A 20,881-nucleotide genomic window follows, 5' to 3' on the forward strand; every position below is an offset into this window, starting at 1 on the left:
TTAGGAAATAACATTGAAAAAAGGTATTAGACGTATTAAAGGTAAAAAGGTATTTTCACGCCAAACGCGCGCCCAACATTTGTACACAGTTGACACTTGTCACATGAGAACGGGTCGCTTCTACGATTCGTTCTTAAGTTCAACAGCTCGGCTGTGGAACGAACTGCCGGCCTCTGTGTTTCCTCCCTCCTACAACATGGGACTCTTCAAGACCCATGTTCACTCCTTCCTCTCCAAAAAAAGACCCTCCACACAGCATCCCCAAAGATGACATAGGCCCCGAGGGAAATTATTTTCTTCTGGGCCTCCTGTGTGGAGTAAATATAAAAAAAAAAAAAAAAAAAAAAAATTAGAATTAAATCACAAACCAGTCTATACAAACCTAGCGTAGCCCACAAACTACTTAAAAACTGGGATAAAACTCCAAAGGGGACGCGAGTGGGCGTTATTAAAGGGTCATTTTTTTGTTATAGAAAATCACAGTTAGGTTAGGTTATATATATATATAAATTTAATATTTACTAGATTTTAAATAATAAACTACAAATCTGGCAAATGATATTTAATTTTCAGAATTTTCCATGCATTGATATTATTATTATATGGCAACACTTTTTATTTTTTGGTTGGCACTGCTGAAATGTCAAAAGTATAAAATAGTTGTTAATTTGATTGTTTATAGTTGAAATAATATATAAAACATGTTTTCAAAGTGTCGCGTACGAAACTTCAAGACCCTATAACTCAGTTAATAGTGCCGACCCCCACCTAATTCTTTCAGATTCGGATTCCCCAGCCCTAAATTAGTCTAAATCAAGTTCAATTTTGGTTATTCGAGTGACTCCCCTAAACCAAATTTATTCCAAAATGTTAATTATATGAAATTCGCTCGATAGAAAAAAATCGCAAAGTAAGCTCCGAAAATTATTTAAAACACGTTTTAGGCATGAAAGAAGTCACAGTGTATCTTTAAATGCAACTAAAGCATTTTTTGAGATATTTTTGCTATATTTCAAACTAGTCGTGTTTCATTAAATATTTTCACCTTTTTGCTTGATTATTATAGTTTTTTTAATATATTAGCGCGCTCCCTCTAACATTCGTATTTACATATCTACCTTTCAAATCATCTTTGAACGCTTACTACGGGGCCAAAGTAAGTACTTACTGCATAAATCAGTGCCATCTTCCCGCGACCTAGTACTCCTTAGTGTGCCAAGGGGTAAAATGCCAATCAAAACATATTTTCGTAATAACTTACTTGTTTTTTGCAAAATTATGTTTTTATGAATCGTCCCGTCTTACCAGATAATATGTTCATATATTTAAATTTTGTATATATCTCTATCTTACGTAGTTTCTCCAGGACTGCTATGTATATTCAAAGAATTTTTTTCTTTCCAATTTTATGAAAAATATAGTATTTAAAATGAAGACAAAATTTGAAAATATAAAATAAGCGTTCTTTACAATAAAAATAAGTCACCTGTAAATAAATACAGCACCTACTACCTACATGACTTTCGAAAATTGGAATTATAACATACAAAGTGGACTTTTACGACGCACAGATAAAATAAACATATTTGCAAGTGACGAAACGATAAGCTAGAATAATATTAAGACACATTATTGCCTCGCTAAGTGGATTACATATTTTAGTATACCATACCATAAAATAGAGGCAAGTGCGGTGAGCTACTTCCACAAATCCACGGCGGATTTGTCGGCACTCGACGGGTGCAAATGTCAGAACTCCACGGTGGATTTCTAGGCATACTAGAGGTTAAGTACCATGAATTTCGTGAAAAGGGTGGCTGGATATAAAAAACATTCCGTTCAGATATTATAATGTACAAGGTCGTACCTGACTTACTTTACCCAGTGATTCCTGGCCTTATTTGGAATAAAAAATGTAAATGAAATTTTGGTCTGCAGAGTTTTTTTTTCACCAAAAAACATGGTATCAGTAGGTAATAGACAATTTGGGTTAGGGAGGACCATCACAAGTTTTAATTGACTCAATATTGAAGAGAGAATAATTACAAAAACCTTTTATGTCATAAAATAGTTGCCCCTCTACAAAAATTGTCCTCTTTTAAACTCTAGTGCTACGTCAGTAATCTTGAAAATTACCTCATATTGACTGAAATTCAGGAAACATGGTCATAAAGTCGCCAACCAAGCCAATTCAAATGTGGCAGTTTGAATTCTATGAATTAGGTACAGCTAACCAACTAACTACCCATCACGCCGTTTTGAGCAGGAGTATGCAGAGAAAACGGACCACCAAATAACTCAGTCTTGGCATACACTCCTTGCTTCATTCACGTTCATACATGGTCTCATAGATACTCTTCTATTATTCTGACTCCTGACATGGCCAGACTCAAGTATCTGGTTCACTTGACTGGCCATGTCTTCATTACATCAGCTTTGCATTAATTGCAGATCTCTGCATTTCTCACACAAATCATTTCAACAGCATTCAGTATACTTTCATCCTGCAATTGCAATACAGACCAGGGTAGGTACCAGCACTCCATTGGGGACGGCTAATTTCGCTTCTTTGGACAATTTTTTGTTAGCACCAAATGCGTTTAGTCCTACTCCGGTTCTACTTTACTGAACTGAAGACATCTATTGATTTTTTGTTCAGTGGATGCTGTGGAAGGGTTAATAAAAAATAAAACAAAAATTTGGGTAAAGATTTATTGTGGGAATGTAGTAGCATGAAATTATTTACACAACAGAAAAAAATAAACATACAAAACCAAATCATACACATTCAAACAAGAAAAAAATCAGTTTTCAAAATGGAGGAAATATTTATTAAAGAAGAACACACATAAGAAATTGATTAATAAAGTAATACTTCTTGCTGTAAACATTTGTTACAATCTTCAACAGGTCAGTTAACCTTTACAGAGCTGACCTTTTCAACATAATCTATCCATCCACTCGATACTTTTTGACACTATTTATGCGTTTTAGTGAAGGATCACGTACAAAATCAGATTTTTAGACAACAAGAATTATTGTGATGATACAAGAGTTTGTGGAAAATCACTTAAGAAAAACTGACACACAAAATCATTCAAATCTCACCTTTACTTGATCTATCATTAGAAAATTGCTCGATTTCATTGCAGTACCATTTTTAAAATTTATTTAGTTAACTTCATACGTTCCCCGTTTCCTGAACAGGCAAGGACTTTTTAGCATTCGTTAATGGTCCTTTTCCCCTTTAAAGCACGATAGATCGAAGTTTTACCGTGTAACAAAATAGGCTGACTTTTTAACATAAAATATCCTTACTATATTTACAACTATACAAAAAATATATTGAAAGCAATGTTCAACAATAATACTTTTTAACATTTTATACATAGAAGAGTTTGCACAGTTTGTAATATTCTAAAACTATCTACTATACTATGTGCAATGCAGAAAGTAAAAATAAAAACGAAAAAAAGACACAAGTTGAAGTAAATATATATTTTAGAAAATATATATTTAAAAGCATTAAATAATTTAAAAAATGCATTTTGAAATGAACTTTAAATCTTTACATTTAATTTTTATTAATATCAACAAAATTGCACAACATAAATACAACTGAACACATATTTCCTTATAATGGAAATGAACTGAAAAAAACATTAATTTTTTAACCCATTCACCGGTCAAAAGCGGCTCAAATATTTTATTATGAATTCCGGGTAGTGCCCGATCATGCACATATACGATAAGCCATGTAGCAAACATGTCTATAGAAATCGCATGGGTATGTGTCAGAGGCGGCTGTTGGGTTAAGTGGGCCATATGTGGATACTTAATACATGCTCATTTTTATACATACATACTAATATCAACAACATTAACATTTTCTGATTTGAGACAATTTACTATTGTTAAATATTATGTATTATCTTTCATTAAACTAATCAAATAAGGTGTCTAATAAATAAATGTAATAAAATTATCAAATTGTATAGGTAACGATATAACATTGTATACAAACTGAACTATTTAATTTCTTATGTACAGACAGCAAAGTCATTCCAAATAACTCTAATGGTTTTTATCAGATTATTGTGAAAGTGATGATTTATTGTTGTTCACAGATGAAATAACTAGAATGGTCATCCTGTACCCACTGTGAATTAAGCAGGTGATAAAGGACGGCCTTGTTTTAACACAAACCGTGCCAAAGTTTGCTCACCCAGTATAACTCGGTTATGGTGATATTATATTGACAGTGGTTTTGCTACACAATGCCGTAAGCTCTCGAACAGCTGAAGAATAGCAGCATCCTAATCCTAAGGACTGGACACGAGAGAATATCGGATGATAAGACACTGACAATCATGATCAAATGGGTGCTTCAGTGGAAGCGACCCAGAGGCAGACCGAGAAAGAAGTGGACTGACATCTGAGAAGAGGATTAGAGCAGAAGAAGAGGGAATATCTGAAGAGAGGAGGGAAAATAAGCAATGGTGAGCATATGTGGATGTAGGGTCGAGATTATGGAGTACTTGTAGTTCTTTTCAGTAACTTTGAAGGAATTATCACATCTGTATAACCGAGTTGTACCGAATTCGCAACTGATAGCCTATCTACGTAGTCTAAATTGATCTTCTACGGTTGACTTAGTTCTCCTTCTTCATGCGGTTGCTTGTCATCCTGTAGATGATGGAGTCCCTGCCGGGATCCATGTCTCCGATAACATAGGAGACTGCAATCAGCGAGAAGATCAGGACCACAGTGAACCAAAAGAGAATGTTGAATACAACGGGGTAGTTGTCTGTGTAGGTGTTGGCGAGGTTCAACGTTGCAAACTAAAAGAAATTTCAGTAATTAATTACATATTTATGTAATGAACCTGCGACAGAAGTTTTGTATGAGAAGCGGCATGACAGCGAGACAAGAGGTATAGTATGCATGCTTGTCCGGTCTCTCTTCATTATTTATTTTGTTTTTTTATGGCCAGCTCAGCTTTTACAAGTATATTTTTTACAAGACAAAGAATATCTAAATGCACACAACAACATAATAACAAAATACTTTACAATGCAAGATTGAAAAATAGTAAATTAGGAATAGTACAGTAAATAAATTAAGTAAGTCGAAACAGAGCTATACTAGGGCAGTTTGTTCAAAGAGTTTTATTGTTCTGCTTTCTGATTTAAATTCTACTAAGATCTGTTTATATTAAGTGATAGATGCATTGAAATGTCAACATCATCCATATAATCATTACCCAAATTCTGTATATGGCGAATCTACAATTGTGATTCCGTGTTGGAGTTATCTCAATAATACAGTAGATGTTGCCGCGATGTTGGTTTGCGAGGTATATATATATATATATATATTTGACCGGTCAGTGGCTGAATTGGCATCGCGTTTGGGTCACATCGAAGCGTGGTGAGTTCAATTTCTCGGCTGGCTAAGTCTTCCATCGCGACACGAGCAACATTTCCCGCTTGCTGTGGTGGTAGTAGGAGATTTTCAAATATTGTCAGGTTATTCGTAACCCGGGAATGTTCGTCTTTCTTTTTAAATATAATTTAATTTAATAATATATGGAAAGAAATCGAGTATCAAATCAAATTACCAGCTGTCATCTCACATTGTGGTAAATAATTAAAGTTTATTGAATATTATTCTGCCATCCCTATGACAGTAAAAACTTAAAGTAAACGGCTATTATACAAAAGGCAACAATAATGTGTACAAATTTATTAAAAGAGGTTCTTACGTTAATGGTGGTAGATTGGAGCAAGCTACGAGTGCGCCGGGTGTGAGAAGCATCGCTACAGATGACAGTGATCAGGATGTCGCCGTCGTAGGCAGTCTTGAAGGCATCCTTCAGCTTGGCGATGGCGTCACCTATGTTCCGGAAAACACACATCAGCGTTACTGAATAAATAATATTGAAATAATACATAAATATAAAGCGAAAAGTAAAATGAAGATGAAAGAGAGAATACAATGCAGGGGTCAAGCCGCCAAAAAGAGGTTTTCAAAAAATAGATACTAAATGGAATCCAATAAGAAGCTCAACAGTCTGAAATAAGATTAAATCGAACCGAATTGCAGAAAACTCATATAATTAACGTCGCTTGGTTACATACATATATTAAGAATCGTAGAAGATCGAAATCCATTGAAAATTCTAAGTGCACTTCCAGAGGGAAGACGTCAATTGAACTTTTTTTTTTTGAACTATTGTTTTTTTTTATCTCCACACAGGAGGCCCTGAGGAAAACAATTTCCCTTGTGTCATCTTTGGGTACACTGTGAAGAGCATGAGTGCTATGCTTTTTTAAGGAAAAGAAGGACAGGAAGTTCCAGAAAAAGTATGAGGCGTGGGTGCATAACTGGGGGTCAGTGTGTCCAGGAGTGACGTGTGAATACATCCCTCCCACTGCATTGCAAGGCATTGGGGTCGAGAGAGTCTGGCTGAAAAGGTCAATGGGTCTACCTCATCCAACTTCTCCCGGCCCGGCTCGCCACGCAGCGGGAGACGCACCCGCCACCAAGACATGGACAAACCTCACCCCATGAACTCGGGCACCCTTTTCAGGAGTTGTTGGTTATCCAATGAATAGTTCCCGACATGGCAGTACCCATGCCTGCCTCCCAAATTGGCCGTGTAAGGCAAGTCTAAGCCTGCGATGGATGGAGGCTGCCAAAGTAGCACAGCACAGGACAGCCTTGTCGAGGCGATAGGCCCCCAACCTCAAGAGGAATATATAATGATGAAGTAATGTTTACCGAGGAGCATCTTGGCCTCCTTGGTAGCTGCAGAATCAGCGCCATGGAAGTCTGATAGAGCGTGCAGAGACCTGAACTGGATCCAGTAGAAGTCCACAATGTTGTCAGCGGTGATAGCTCCTCCCTGTACCTACAAAACATAAAGAATACATATCAGTAACTCGCAATACCATACTGCCAGTTTCACCTTATCTGCGTGACTGTTGTATATGTGATCCATCAGCGGATGTCACATTTAGTGATTCATGAAGTTTCACTAAAATACATATGTACGTTGTATCGACACGGGGCTCGTGACTGGATAGATTGTATTGGAAAAGCCAGCATTGTAAAGGTTAAGCAGTTACTTAAAATAATATAACATGATAACTTAATGATGATGGCCAACGCCGCACACCAGCTGATAATTTTTTTATTTATAACATACTTTCTTGTAAAATGATGTTTTTGTAAATTGTACCGTATTACCACACGTTAACCTCTGGAAAACCGTTTAGGCACCAGTGACAAGAAATTTTTGCAGCTGACAAACGAATTTCGCCTTAGCTGGAAATTTTTGATATGCGATTTAAACCTGTACGCCATGAGAAAGTGCATAAACTTTTTTAACAGAATCGCACTTTAGAGTTCTTTTTTGACTACATTTTTGATTTCCTTCAAAAAGAGTCTGTTTAAAGGTGTTTACATATTTATAGAAATAGTATATAATCTACCATATGTAGTTTCTCCAGAATAGCTAGTTATATTCACAGGAATGATTTTTTAAACGTATTCTTAATGGCACACTGGCGTTCAAGAGGTTCAAATAAAGCTCAATTTTGGTAACTACTTTTATTTTTTGGCGTGGTGGTTTTTATAAAGTGCATTTGGGCAGTGATCTCTCATTATAAAGATGAGAAAATAAGACAAATCTGCATTATAATAATATGTATTAGCATATTATAAACAGCGCACCATAAAATTCCAACTATTCAATCAATGCCACTGATAAATACGATCGAAGAGCAATTCAATATTCCCATGTTGTGCGTTATAGAATCGGCACAAAACACTTTATAAACAAACAAAAAACAAATCAATCCCCCTGACGATGAAATCCAATAACCTAAACCAAAACAAGACCATCATGTGTCGCGATAGTAGAATGTTTAAAGCCACGTGACCTCTGAAGTTTTACGAGAGATTGGCCGAGTCATATAGGTCACCACCCTCGCCGGCACCTTAGATGAATTTAAATCAATGGCCTGCAGCTGAACTTTGCACTAGATGCAAGTTAAATGTTATTTTTATAGAAGTTAGAAGTAAATTTTAACTTTCTTTTTCATGCACTTCTCCAACCGTTTGCTTTAAATCTACTAGTAAAACAGATTTTATCTTAAAAGTCTTATTTATGCAATATTGTGTTGCGCTTTCTCTAGTTCAACTTAGGCTTTCAACTAGAAAGCAGTTACATTTATTAACTTATCGCAGTTATTTTTTTGGGTATACCTAATATTGTACAATGGCGAAATACAGTGTTCCTTACATACAAAAAAATTCTGCGAGTTCATATAAAAAGGGCTTGAAATTAAAAATGAGGGAACTTTGTAAAATTTTATGAAATAGGTACCTATATACAGGGTTTTCCAATAAGAGGTGTTATTTTGATATTCAATCGTAAAAAATCAATGGTTTCGTTGCTTGTGTGGCACGTAGTGCCGTCTTGTTGAAAATAAATGTTGTCCAGATCAATACCATCCAATTTCGGCCATAAAAAATCATTAATCATCTCTCGATAGCGCAATCCATTCACCGTAACTGTTGCTCCAGCCTCATTTTCGAAAAAGTAAGGTCCAATGACTCCGCCGGACCATAAACCGCACCAAACAGTCACACGTTGAGGATAGAGAGACTTTTCAACAATAACTCTTGGGTTTTCCGAGCCCCGGATGCGACAATTTTGCTTGTTGACGAAGCCACCGAGGTGGAAATGGGCCTCATCACTCAAGATGATTTGCATTTGATTCACTCAAGTGAATTTTGATAATTTCAATGCGTTGTTGAAGCGTGTATCGTTCCATTTTTATTAATGGCGTAGTTTCTACATGTCAAATGTCAAAAAATGACAACTTGAAAAGTAACATCTACCGAAATAGCGAGCTATTCAAAATAACACCTCTTATTGGAAAAACCTGTATATAAATATAATATCTTCACTTAAATTTCTGAATCCCCAGTCAAAAAGGCCATGAATCATCACGGTTCATAACCATTACATGGAAACAAATATAATATTGTGAAAGTGAAGACTTTTCTAATAGGCTAATGTTATATGGAAAAAGATTGGATAATTTTTTATTACTCACTTTCTTTGTGATTTCTTTCAAGAGTTCCAACTCCTGGAGGAAAAGGAAGTCCTCATCATTGGCTTTTGGCTTCAGAGCAGTCAGTGTGTACTTTCCAATCTTTCCCTTCACTTCACCGAATATGCTCTTGTACTCGTTGACCTAAGAAATAAAAAAACCTTGTTATTCTATTGGACTTTTGATACTGATTTTGATGCATGGCAGTGAGGAATGGAAGTGGCAGAGGAAGGAGAAAAGTAGACTGAATTTTGTAGAAATGGGATTCCCAAGGAGTGCGATATAACCATGTATGACCACGTTACAAATGTAGATAGGCCGAAAAGAATACAATTTGCTTTTGGGAACAGCTCATATTGTGTCTCATAGAAATCATTGTGTCTCCCTTACTGTTATGGTGAGAAATATGATGATAACGGTATTAGAAAGAGAAAGCACCACGCTTTATATTGAAATCTAAAAGTCAACCACAGAAAAATTTAAAATTTAAAAATTTTTATTTAAATTATGAAATTTTTTCACTTTCAAAAATAGTTTTTAGTTATCAGACACGTTTTTTTATTCAGAAATATTTCATTTGTTTGGGTTTTATTGCGAAACGAAAATAATCAGACCTTCTGACAGAATATGCCAGATGCCTGAGGGGTTGATAAATAAGATTACGTTAGGCCATGTAATAATAATAATAATAATTGGTTGACTTGTATAGCTTCGTTTTTGTGCAAAATCACCTCAAGGGCGCTGTACAAACTTATATGTAATACATTTCTACAGTGATCTATGTTATTACTTAACTATTTATGGAGAAAATATACAGTACAATACTTACCTGGTAGGTCACTTGAGATTAATACTTAATTAACATTATCTAATTATTGGCAAAATTTAGATACAGGATTTAGGACTTAATTGTAAAATTGAATATAACTGGACTTTCTCTTAGGAATGGCACATTTAATTTAAGGGTACGACAGCTTAAAAAGGTAAGTTTGCAAATGAACAAAGAAAGGAGTGTAAGAAGGAATACATGATGCAAAAGTGAATAACAGAAGAAGCTAGGAACGCCCGAGAAAGACATGGCAAGTTCAAGTGAATCAAATACTTAAGTGGGTCATGTCAAGAGTCAAAATAATAATAGAACATGTACGAATGATGCAAAAAGTGTGTGACAAGATAGAGTTGTGTGGCGGTCCATCCCCTCTGCCTAATACGGCAATGAGTAAGTAAGTATGTTCCTTTCTTTTAACTTTGGAAGGACGACTGGCCGCGGGTTGCCTAATCAAACACAAGCCATGACCAAGACACTTACGGCTTCGGGTCCTTCGGACAGGTTGATGTTGACCAGCTTGTTGCCCCCCTCGGGGAAGCGCTGCAGCACTCGGCGCTCCAGGGACTCCCAGATGTTCCACTCGTTGTCGTCTGTGGCCAGCGGGTATTTGTGGCCCTTCATGTGGGACTAACGAATAAATAAATAACAACAAATGAGCGAAAATAATATTATGGTAATATGTAACAGTGTTCATTATTTTACTGTTTAAATCAGCTTTTCAACTAAACCAGGGTTCTTGTGATCCTCCAGGGGCTGCCATTTCACGTTTCCAAATGGCAAAAGAAGAAAGTTGCTGGAAGTAGCAATTTAGTTGACTGAAATATAATCTTGTCCATTTTTACGGTTACGTAGCCCTCACACTACCAAAAACTCATGCATCATTCCAATCCAATGGGTGTTACTGTCTCTTTAAAGACTCGTCAAATTTGGGCACTAACTTCTCCTAAGCCTTAACCCATAAGGACGGGCTGTTTCCTTTTAAAGAATATTAGACAATACATATATTAATATTGTAATCTAAAAACAGAAGAGGTAAAATATTACAACTACTGAGTCAGAAGCCTAGATAATATAATGACTAAAAAAAAAAGGAAAATGTACAGAAAAGTGGGACACAGTTAATAAGCACTTTTGTAAAAAAAAAGAGCATTTTGTATCAGTTAGATAATAATGAGATGTAAGTTTTTTTTTTAAATATAAGATACGGTTGACGTAAGGTTCCCGTGAGCACTTAGGCAATAGGCCCTTTGGCTATCTCCCATTTTACCTCATTCTTTTAACAGTAATCCGGTCTCTTTTATACAGTTCACCAGGGTTGTCATTGGATATGTTGCTACGTCTTCTGGTTCTATAATGTGTCTTCCCAGATATCTGAGCCTTGTTCTCAAAAGGGTGGGACATTGGGACCAAGGTGAATTGGAGTCTCTTCATCCTCTTCACATTTTTCTGCATTTGTTGGTATTTTCCACTCCCAACTCCACGCATGTGTCTCCTGAGATGGCAGTGTACCGTTAGTGGTCCTACCAGTTCCCTCACTGAGTTTCTAATGAGATGTAAATATTTCAGTTTCCGGAAAAGGAAAATGAAGCATTTTAATAGATACTTAGCTAAAATTAAAATCAATTGTTCACTTGGCGGCCATTGTTATTGATGTGAAAGTTTTAAAGTTAGTTTTTTAAACATAATGGCTATTAAAATGGATTCTTTTCCATTTTCAGTTACAGAAATAGTCGTTTCTCATTGTAATACAGTGTTTTTAAAATAAAATTTCCTCAACATTTACCAAAAAAGTACACGTATAAGGCTTAGCACGCACTGCAATTAAAAGCAACGGTTTTAGAACAACCGAAAACGCCAAACCGCGTACAAACTCTCGCTGCGGCTGGCGTTTTTACTTAATTCTATTTCATGGTGGTACTGAAATAATTGCAGTGTGTGCACCCACTAACTCTTACATTTAAATAAATATACTTAATGATAATGCCTCGAGTAGAGGATATCTTCAAGAAAAATGGAATTATCCAAATTTACAAAGGTAATATCATCAAAAACTTTGAAACCCACCTATCAAAAAGATATCAATACAACATCAAAACACCAAAATTTAATACCAAAGTAATGCAAAACAACTATCTCTATTTAGGAATAAAGTATTTCAACAACCTTCCGTTTGAAATAAGGAAATTAAAAGATATCAACAAACTATATTCATCTCTACTTTATTAAGATGTTTCTAATTACTCCCTTAATTCCTCAATATTTAGTATGTAACAGAATCCTGTATATGTTCAAGTTTCAATTGTTCCTATTATATATGCCTATTGCATAATCTTATTCAATTTTCCTTATAATTAGTGTAACCCGCTCACCAAGCACAAGAACTAGTTTCTTCTTTGGTGAGATTGCGATTATAAATACATTTTGTACCCATATGTAATTTATATAACACCTCTGTACCAATTTATATCTATATTAAATTTTTAAAAAATAAGTAAAAAATAGAACTTATAAGGCCACCGAGAAAATTTAGGACTCATGACAGGCCAATCCATTTTTCCTCGATAGCAATGAATTTTTTTTTTAATAAAATAAATTTAGATAAATACCTTTGAGCCGAGGGATGTGACTCCATCGATGAAGACGGCCACCACAGCCTCGGGAGAGCCGAAGGGATCGTTGATGGTCAGTCCTGGCCATCCTGAGCCCTAAAAAAGATATTCAATCAATCATCACAATGTAAGTGTTTTTTTTTAAATTTTATATTAAAGCCACACCGGAGGCCCTGAGGAAAATAATTTCCCTCAAGACCTATGTCATCTTTGGGGATGCTGTGTGGAGGGTCTTTTTAAGGCAATAGGGATCGGAAGTTCTGGGAAGGAAAAATAATAAAAAACGTGTAGACTTCCATACAAAACACAGCAACGATTGTTTTTTTTTTTTTTAAGTTTAGGCTTTTTGAGACTGGTGTCACACGTCACACATCTCATCCATAGATTTGGTGCGATTTTGGGAGACCCGAAAACATACTTTGAAAATTATTTTAACTAATTTAACAATAAAATAATACTGGAATTTCAGTTAGAAGGTCAATATTTAAAATAAAAATAAAAAAGGAACGGGAGTTCCCTATTATATATTATATTGGTAGAGTAAAGCAATAGTGCAGAAAAAATTAAGAAATAAATAATACACTAGGGACAAAAAATTTCGAATTTAGAATAAAGAAGAAATTTTTAAACCATTGGTAATACAATCATTGTAGAGTCACAGACCAGGGAGATTGGACAGAAAAAAATTGAATGAACTATTATTGTGAAATAAGTACCAATCTTCGTGGGCGTAGTGGTGGTTAAAGGAGGATTGCTTTCTTTCGGTAACACAAATCTTTTTGAATATCTCCTAAACAATCAGCACAAAAAATATATATTGTGTCCAGAAGACAAATGTCAATAGTGTTCTACATCTATATAAATCAATGCGGATGGGACATACTATACATTGCAAAGTAAAATATGTCATTGAAAACCATTACTCACTGACCAATTCAATCATGTGATTAAAGGTAAAAATTAACACTTTGTTTGACGACTTTTGCTAAGATATTTCACGATTTTAAATGGAGGTTCCAAGTGAAGAGATATAACTTAAACATCCTTTGGAATATACATTATGGATTGAGACTATATCAACTCCTTATGTTGATTTCAGTAGTGCTAAGGGTAGGAGGATTACTTACATGTTCAACTGAGAATCCTAAGGCAGCAGAGAATACCTCCTTGACCAAACTTTCCTTCAGGTGATCATGGCCGGTGAACTTCAGAGAGTCTGGACTATGAAGGATGTCGAATTCACCAGCGCAAAGTCCTGTAATATCAAATACATACTTAGCAATCCACAAATACTAGAGGGATGGGCGAATAGGGAAGCTTGTATTATTCTAACGAACGTGAGACAAACTAGCACCAAGTGATAAAATAACGTAAGGAGCATCGGAGATTTATTTTAAATAAAAATATGCATGAATTACTTACCATTATGGACAAATGCTGAGACGAAGATTAGAACACCGAAAATTGACATGGCCATTTTCACAAAAGTCATATGATATATTGAAATGTTGCCAGATACGGTTAAAGATTTTCCCAAACTTGGACAGAGAAAAAAAATATTATGCGAACATCACAGTACCTACCGAAATTACAAACCGTTTTTTCTTCAGAACAGTTCCTACCTACATGAGACAAATATTGTAGTACGCCGTGTAACAAAACATGTTCGATTCTATCGTACTGTTTTAACAGTTTGTTAATGCGTGGTAACTTTTTGCAAGGTGCGCGCTTGAAATTTGCTTACGACTAATAAAATGTGAGTTGAATAAATTGATAGACAAGAAACGAAGAAACAAGAAACGTCATTCAAATGTGTACAAAAGTACAAGTGAAATTTCTGTGGCAAGCCAAAAATACAAATAGAAATGGTGGTTCATAAGATTTTCTAAAGACGTTTTGAGTTGTTTGGTGGTTTTCAGAGATCAGACCTAAAATGAAAAAGTCCAGGAATGAGGCCATCAAAGCAGCAGTGATATCGTATTTAGAGCGTCGCAATTATACGGTACGGCGACGAATTGTTTTTCAAAATAACCTAAAATTTTGTTGACGTTTTGGTATTTAATCGCGATTATAATACGTCAAATGCTTACTTCCATGTTTGATACGATTGCAGGACCGAGATCTGTCAGCGGATGCTGCGGCATCACTATGTTACAGCGCGGAACAGATGGCAGTTTCGGCAATAATTGACGGAGAATCAGGTCGCGCCAATTCTATTTTGTATTCGTCCATCAACAACGATCCGCAGCAGTGCGATCAGCAGTTTACCAAGTGAGTGGATCTCGAGCAACTCGTTGATTTTCGAATTGTTTCTTAAATTTTCTATCCAAACTACAAATCTCAACCTCTTTAAGATTTCATAAAAAAGTTCCTATTTACAGACCCTTTCACCATCTTAAATGGAATCCAGAACTGTGCAATCAAAATGGGTAAATAATGATCAAAAGGTGTTTTTATTCGACTGCACAGTACATAATTTTTTTTGTCTTATTATCACCACCTATCACTGTTTATGATCAGTTGAAACAGAAAAATTAGATAATATAGTGTGAAATTCCTTGTTTTAGGTTGGTAACTTACATCAAGAGTGTTGAGCCCGAGAGCATTCAAAATGAACTCTCCAGCATCCTGTGTCCGCTCCTCTGCCACATGTACCTGGAAATGCTGAGAGGGGGACACAGGAATCCCGCTCAGATGTTCCTCAAGCGCCACTCCACCAGCTTGCCCCAGAGAGACTTTGGATCCTCCATGTGTTACAACCATCAGACCAGCGATGGAAACCTTCCTTCCGCACTCTACAGGCCTAACAGCTTAGAACAGCTTTTCCATTCCTTGCAGAACGGGACCATAGATAATGATATTCCCGAAAAAGACTTTGTCTATCAAATTTTAGATGATCTAGGCTCAATATTTACGCTGCAAGACGTAGACTCCAGGCCAACTATTGCTGCTTTCAGGTAAATTACTTTAATTCTTTTTCATTTAGAAAAATAAGATATTCATCCCAAGATTTATAGTATAAACCTTTTCAGTAAGTATTAATGAATTTCTGAATTACTGAATACTGAATTTATACTCACAAACTTTTTCTCGTAAATTGCTTACGTTTAAGTGACTTACGGCAAAATAACCAATTTAAGTTGTAAGTTATGGCAAAGTTACCACCAGTCGCTTACCGTAAATTATAACACGTTACAGAAGACATAAGCTGTGTAAGTTTTTGACAGGTCTAATATTGTCCTTCGCGAACTTCCAGCCTTCTCTCAGCATATGAAATCAGTTTGATAAGTTGAGATGCTTACTAAATGGTACCTGAACATAATAAAAACAATATTTTTTTATTATGTGAACTAAAATCTGGTCAGGATAAGTGGACAATATAAAAAGTAACACTACATAGAACTCAAATAAGCACTATGAAAACAAATGATTCCAAAAATTGAAAAGATATAATTTATTTTTTAGCTGGAAAAAAGCTTTCTGAAAATGAGCATCCTTCTTTTTAATTTTCGATCCAATCCTTTCTTATCTCAACGTTTCTGTTTATAAAATTACATATTTGAATTCAAAGTCGGTTGCTGTCATTTGAATAAAATTACTCCATCAAATTCTGCCGTTAACAGTACAAAAGCGCTTTGAGAATTGTTTCTCTCAAGCAAACTTCTATTCCATCACTTTATTTGGGCCTTTTCGTCTTTATTGACAAAATGGCGTTAGTTCGTCAGCAGCAAAGTGTAGTTTACAGGAAGCCATCTTACCGCAAATAAAATTACAGATGTAGCGGTCGCTGTGAGCACATATAAGTGTTAAACTTCTGAACAACTTCCGTGAGCATTAATTACCATAAGTTGGATGCATATGTAAATGATCCTGTGAGTATGTTATCAAAAACTTACGTAAGTCGTAAATTTGACTTATGAGTAAAGCCAGTCTAGGTGGTGTAAAAAGCAAGTAAGTTAGTTACCCGTTATGAGTTTCATACTAGATCCGTCCAACCGTTAAAATAGTGCATTACATTTTAATTTGGCAGGTGGGTATGGGTGCTGTCACCCCGGGAACCATTTCTTGAATAATCAACACCTCTGCCATAGGTCACCCCAAGTGGTTGGCTAAGTTTGGTGACTTAGCAAGTGTGCCCGGGTTCATGGGGTGAGGTTTGTGCGGGTCTTGGTGGCGGATGCGTCTGCCAACCATCTGCGTGGCAGGCCAAATCGGGTGAGACTGATTGAGGAAGACCCTTTGACCTCTCTATCGAAACATCGCCTTCCACTGCAGTGGGAGGGATGGATTCAAATGTCCATCACTCCAGGACACACTGACCCACAGATTCCTACTCACCCCTCATACATATTTCCTTCCCAGAACTTCCCAAACATCTCCAAAGATGACATAGGCCCCGAGGGAAATTATTTCCCTCAGGGTCCATCCTGTGTGAAGCTAGGGTAAAAACCGTTCCTCAACTCTCTAGTCAAAATATTTTATTTATTTATGTCGCCATTGGGCATCGGGCTTTTTCATTAAGGGCCTTTGCAGGCGCAGTAAGAGCAGTCTGCTTCAGGCGCCGACTTGCCGAGACACCAAGGCGCTGATAATACCTATCATCTAATACAGCGTCCTTGAGATTTTTAATAGCGCCGGGTGCCGTTTGTCTCAGGGCCGGCCCTGTTTACATACATTGATATACATATCTATATAAGTACATGATAAGTTTTTTACTGCTATATTAAGGGTTATTGCCTTAATATCTAGTAGTTGTATATTTGCTTTTTAACCCAATCGCTGCCATTTACGCGTATCGGCGTACGAACGATCCGTGCCACAACTGCCATCTACGCCGTATCACGTAAATCGCCAGTATGAATGTTTCGAAGATGATATTTCTAAGTTCTAACGGTAGATGGGGCTAAATATTATTTTGTAAAATATTATGAACTGTTTCTTTGCGACATCTCTGGTAAAATATGATAATTTTAATTGTTTATACTACGAAAAACAACATCCAAAAAAGGTCAACAGATTTCTTGACGCAGTCGTTTGAATCTCCCGCCATCGCAGCGTCGTGTGTGTGGATATCACGTGGTTCTTATTACGTTCTCTGTGGTGTGGTTCTAAAAGTTTTTTTAATATTCGGCGGAAATGTGGACTTGAGTTTTTTATTCCCGAATTGAGAATTTAGTTTGCGTATTTTTTTTTTAATTTAGTTCGATATTTCTTTTCGTGTGTACTTTTATAAAATCATTTTTGAAACTTTATTTTTAATATCCCTAAATATGTCAAGACGCGATCTCAATGAAGAAGAGATAAGAGAATTCGTCCTCGATATTGACTCTGAAATTGAGGAAAGTGATGATGACTCAGATATTATAACGCAACTTAGTGACAATGAAGATGAGCCTATGGAGACTGAAGTTACCCAAAGAACTTCGTCAGGAAATTGGACTGTGAATTCCGGAAATTTTAAACCAATCATCCATCAATTTAATGATTTTCCATCTGGAATAATCGCGACCCCATTATTATCAGAAAATTCCCCGGAAATAAATTTTTTTGAACACTTTCTAAATACAAATATAATGGCCGAAATTGTCAAGGAGACAAACAAATATTATCAAGCGACTATTAGAAATAAAGTTATTTCTGAACATTCACGGCTTCGCAGGTGGAAAGATACATCAGTTAATGAACTCTACATATTTATTGCAGTGACAATGCTAATGACCAGAAATAAGCACCACACGATAGAAGAGCACTGGTCAAAAGATCCCCTTCTGACAAGTAATATATTTGGCAAGACGATGGCAAGAAATCGTTACCAGATATTGCTGAGTATGCTGCATATGTCAGACCCTGATTCTCAAATTGCTGGTGACAAATTAAATAAAATTAAACTTCTGGTCAATCACACTCGAAAAATGTTCAAAGAAACAATGGTGCCATACGAAAATCTTTGCATTGACGAGAGTATTATAGAGTTCAAAGGACGTCTTAAGTTTAAACAATATATTCCATCCAAACGCCATCGGTTTGGAATAAAAATGTTTATTTTGTGCGACTCGAAGACAGGTTATATTTTAGATATAATTATTTACTGTGGAGATGGGACGGATGTCACTGACAATCAATGTCTTGGGGCTTCAGGAGCTGTTGTCACCACTATGTTAAATGACTACCTCGGTAAAGGCCACAAATTATATGTAGATAATTGGTACACTAGTCCAATATTATTTAAATTTTTGCATGACCACCAAACTAACGCATGTGGAACGGTGCGAAAAAACCGTAAAAACATGCCAAAATTCAACAAATTGAAGAAAGGGGAAATTACTTCTCAGTATTCCGATTCACTGATGGCATTAAAATGGCACGACAAAAGAGAAATTCACATGTTAACGACGCTTCATGATGATAAAGTTTCTCCAACTGGGAAAATAAATTTTAGAACTGGAGAAGTAGTTTCGAAGCCAAATTGTATTCAAGATTATAATAAAAACATGGGCTTAGTAGATAAAGCGGATATGATGATAACTAGTGTAAATTCGCTTAGAAAATCAATTAAGTGGTACAAAAAAGTTTTCTTTCATTTAATCGATTTATTTTTACTGAATTCGTACATTATGCACAAAACCGTTACTTCCAAAAACATTACTTTTCCTGATTTCCAATTATATGTGATAAGACAATTATTAGAAAAATATCATACTACATCGCACCCTGAAGTTGGTCCATGTACGTCACAAGATGTGCCATTACGGTTATCTGCCAAAATGCTAGTAAAACATATGCCGATACCTATACCCGCAAAGGAAAAAACCCAAAAACCTTATAAAAACTGTTATGTTTGTTCTAACACTAAACTTAGACCAAAAACAAGAAAAGCGACGAAGTACATGTGTGGCGAATGTAACGTACCGTTATGTGTTTGGCCATGCTCAACAATATTCCACGAGAAAAAAGAATATTAATTTTAAATCTTAAAAACAATGTGTAAATAAAATGTAGTACAATTTAGTGCAATATCAAATATAAAATGTGAAAAAAGTTGGAGAATCGTTGCCGACTCGATACAATCCATAATGACATGTGAGTGTTTATCTTATATCTCTTTGTTTATTTGTGTTAGTGAGTCAGCACTATGGCGGTTCACCGCACTCAATTATTCTGTCGGTGTTTATTATTTATGTCGAAAATACATAACGGGACACACTCGAGGATTCAAATATCTTATCAAGTATGTACCAAAGATATCAGTAATGAGCATCTAGTATAAACAAAGCCCTCAATGGCAATGGGAATGCCGTAAAGATTAATTTAATTGAGAACTTAAAAAAGGCTGAAATAGCTTGGCGTGTGATAGTTGACAGAGTATATTGCTTGGGCAGGCATTGGGTTAAGGAAAGCAATGTTACTAAAATTAAATATATCAACAGAGTAAATTTCATCCACCACATGACGCAATCTCTGTCGACATAAAATTAGTGCGAGAGGCAACTACATGAAATGGAACATGGTGTCTCGTGTTGAACGCGATAATTAATCATACTCACCAGGTCAGGGCTGTCTAACTGTCCCTAATGATTTTAAATATTGATAAAAAATGGCAAATTTTTCTTTGCTGTAACAATTTGGGTCATTTAAATAATTGCATTATCAACACTTGATTGTGAGTCATCTACAGATCATAATTTTGCAACTTACCACCAGTTTTGCATTTTCTCTCCGTCCAAAATGAACAATTTAGTTTTTTTCATTTGTTTTTTTCATTTGTTTTTTTCAAAATCAAACAATTTGACTGATGACATTCATTAATTTTAATCTGTAGATAACTTTAGCCTCAATTGTTTTTTCCAATCAATAAAAATGTCCGATTGCAATTTCTGTATAAGCAATCCTATTTAAAATCAGGATGGCGATAATTGTATTGCCCTAAAAGATTAAGCATTATCACGACAGCAAATCTTTTGCAATGGAGAGAATTAATTATACAATTTATTGTAACATTTTTGCTTTGACACATTTGTTTCTTTCCAGATCCTGTAAATATGAACTACAATTAACATTAGAAGCAATAAGTTGTTTAAAGAAATACTTGGCTAGGCACAGTCATGTCATTTTAATTCAAGTTTTACAAACCTGGTTTCACTTCGACATCATGAACAAGGATCCCATTGAAGAGGTTATTATTTTTCTTTATCATAACTTTTAGATAATCTTTATAACAAATGAAGCTTTTCCAAATTCATTGCATAATGAAGATTTCCTCACCTAGGTTTTTTTTCAATTTGCACAATTTTGATAGCGACAATACTATTTGTTAATCA

The 20,881-nt window shown here is 35.6% G+C and overlaps 2 protein-coding genes across 2 annotated transcripts in view; one reads left to right on the forward strand and one right to left on the reverse strand.

The window, feature by feature from the left end:
- Nucleotides 1-2,704: 2,704 nt before the first annotated feature.
- ATP6AP2 (ATPase H(+)-transporting accessory protein 2) lies at nt 2,705-14,049 on the reverse strand. The gene is made up of 8 exons (XM_089639367.1): nt 13,986-14,049; nt 13,691-13,818; nt 12,561-12,659; nt 10,435-10,581; nt 9,129-9,269; nt 6,784-6,913; nt 5,765-5,895; nt 2,705-4,841 (listed from the first exon to the last, which is right to left on the reverse strand). The coding sequence occupies exons 1-8, from the start codon at nt 14,038-14,040 to the stop codon at nt 4,653-4,655; spliced, it is 1,020 nt and encodes a 339-aa protein (XP_089495493.1). The 5' UTR covers nt 14,041-14,049; the 3' UTR covers nt 2,705-4,652.
- Nucleotides 14,050-14,402: 353 nt separating this feature from the next.
- The window catches only part of LOC149418205 (TAF5-like RNA polymerase II p300/CBP-associated factor-associated factor 65 kDa subunit 5L), a 28,786-nt gene continuing 22,307 nt past the window's right edge, over nt 14,403-20,881 (forward strand). Inside the window, exons 1-4 of the mRNA XM_089639748.1 lie at nt 14,403-14,565; nt 14,677-14,834; nt 15,131-15,520; nt 20,592-20,736. Of these exons, the coding sequence (XP_089495874.1) occupies nt 14,497-14,565; nt 14,677-14,834; nt 15,131-15,520; nt 20,592-20,736 (762 nt within the window). The 5' untranslated portion in view covers nt 14,403-14,496. The remainder of the gene's footprint in view (nt 14,566-14,676; nt 14,835-15,130; nt 15,521-20,591; nt 20,737-20,881) is intronic.

The sequence above is a fragment of the Hesperophylax consimilis genome, chromosome 14, assembly GCF_061612785.1.
Source record: "Hesperophylax consimilis isolate HC1 chromosome 14, BYU_Hcon_1.0, whole genome shotgun sequence".
Lineage (NCBI taxonomy): Eukaryota > Metazoa > Arthropoda > Insecta > Trichoptera > Limnephilidae > Hesperophylax > Hesperophylax consimilis.

Excerpts from the sequence above, each read along its gene's own strand:
- ATP6AP2 (XM_089639367.1), bottom strand. The coding sequence starts at position 14,040 with ATGGCCATGTCAATTTTCGGTGTTCTAATCTTCGTCTCAGCATTTGTC. Across the intron at positions 6,914-9,128 it reads TGAAAGAAATCACAAAGAAA|GTACAGGGAGGAGCTATCAC; the intron begins GTGAGTAATAAA and ends TATGTTTTGTAG. Across the intron at positions 4,842-5,764 it reads TCCAATCTACCACCATTAAC|TTTGCAACGTTGAACCTCGC; the intron begins GTAAGAACCTCT and ends AATTTCTTTTAG.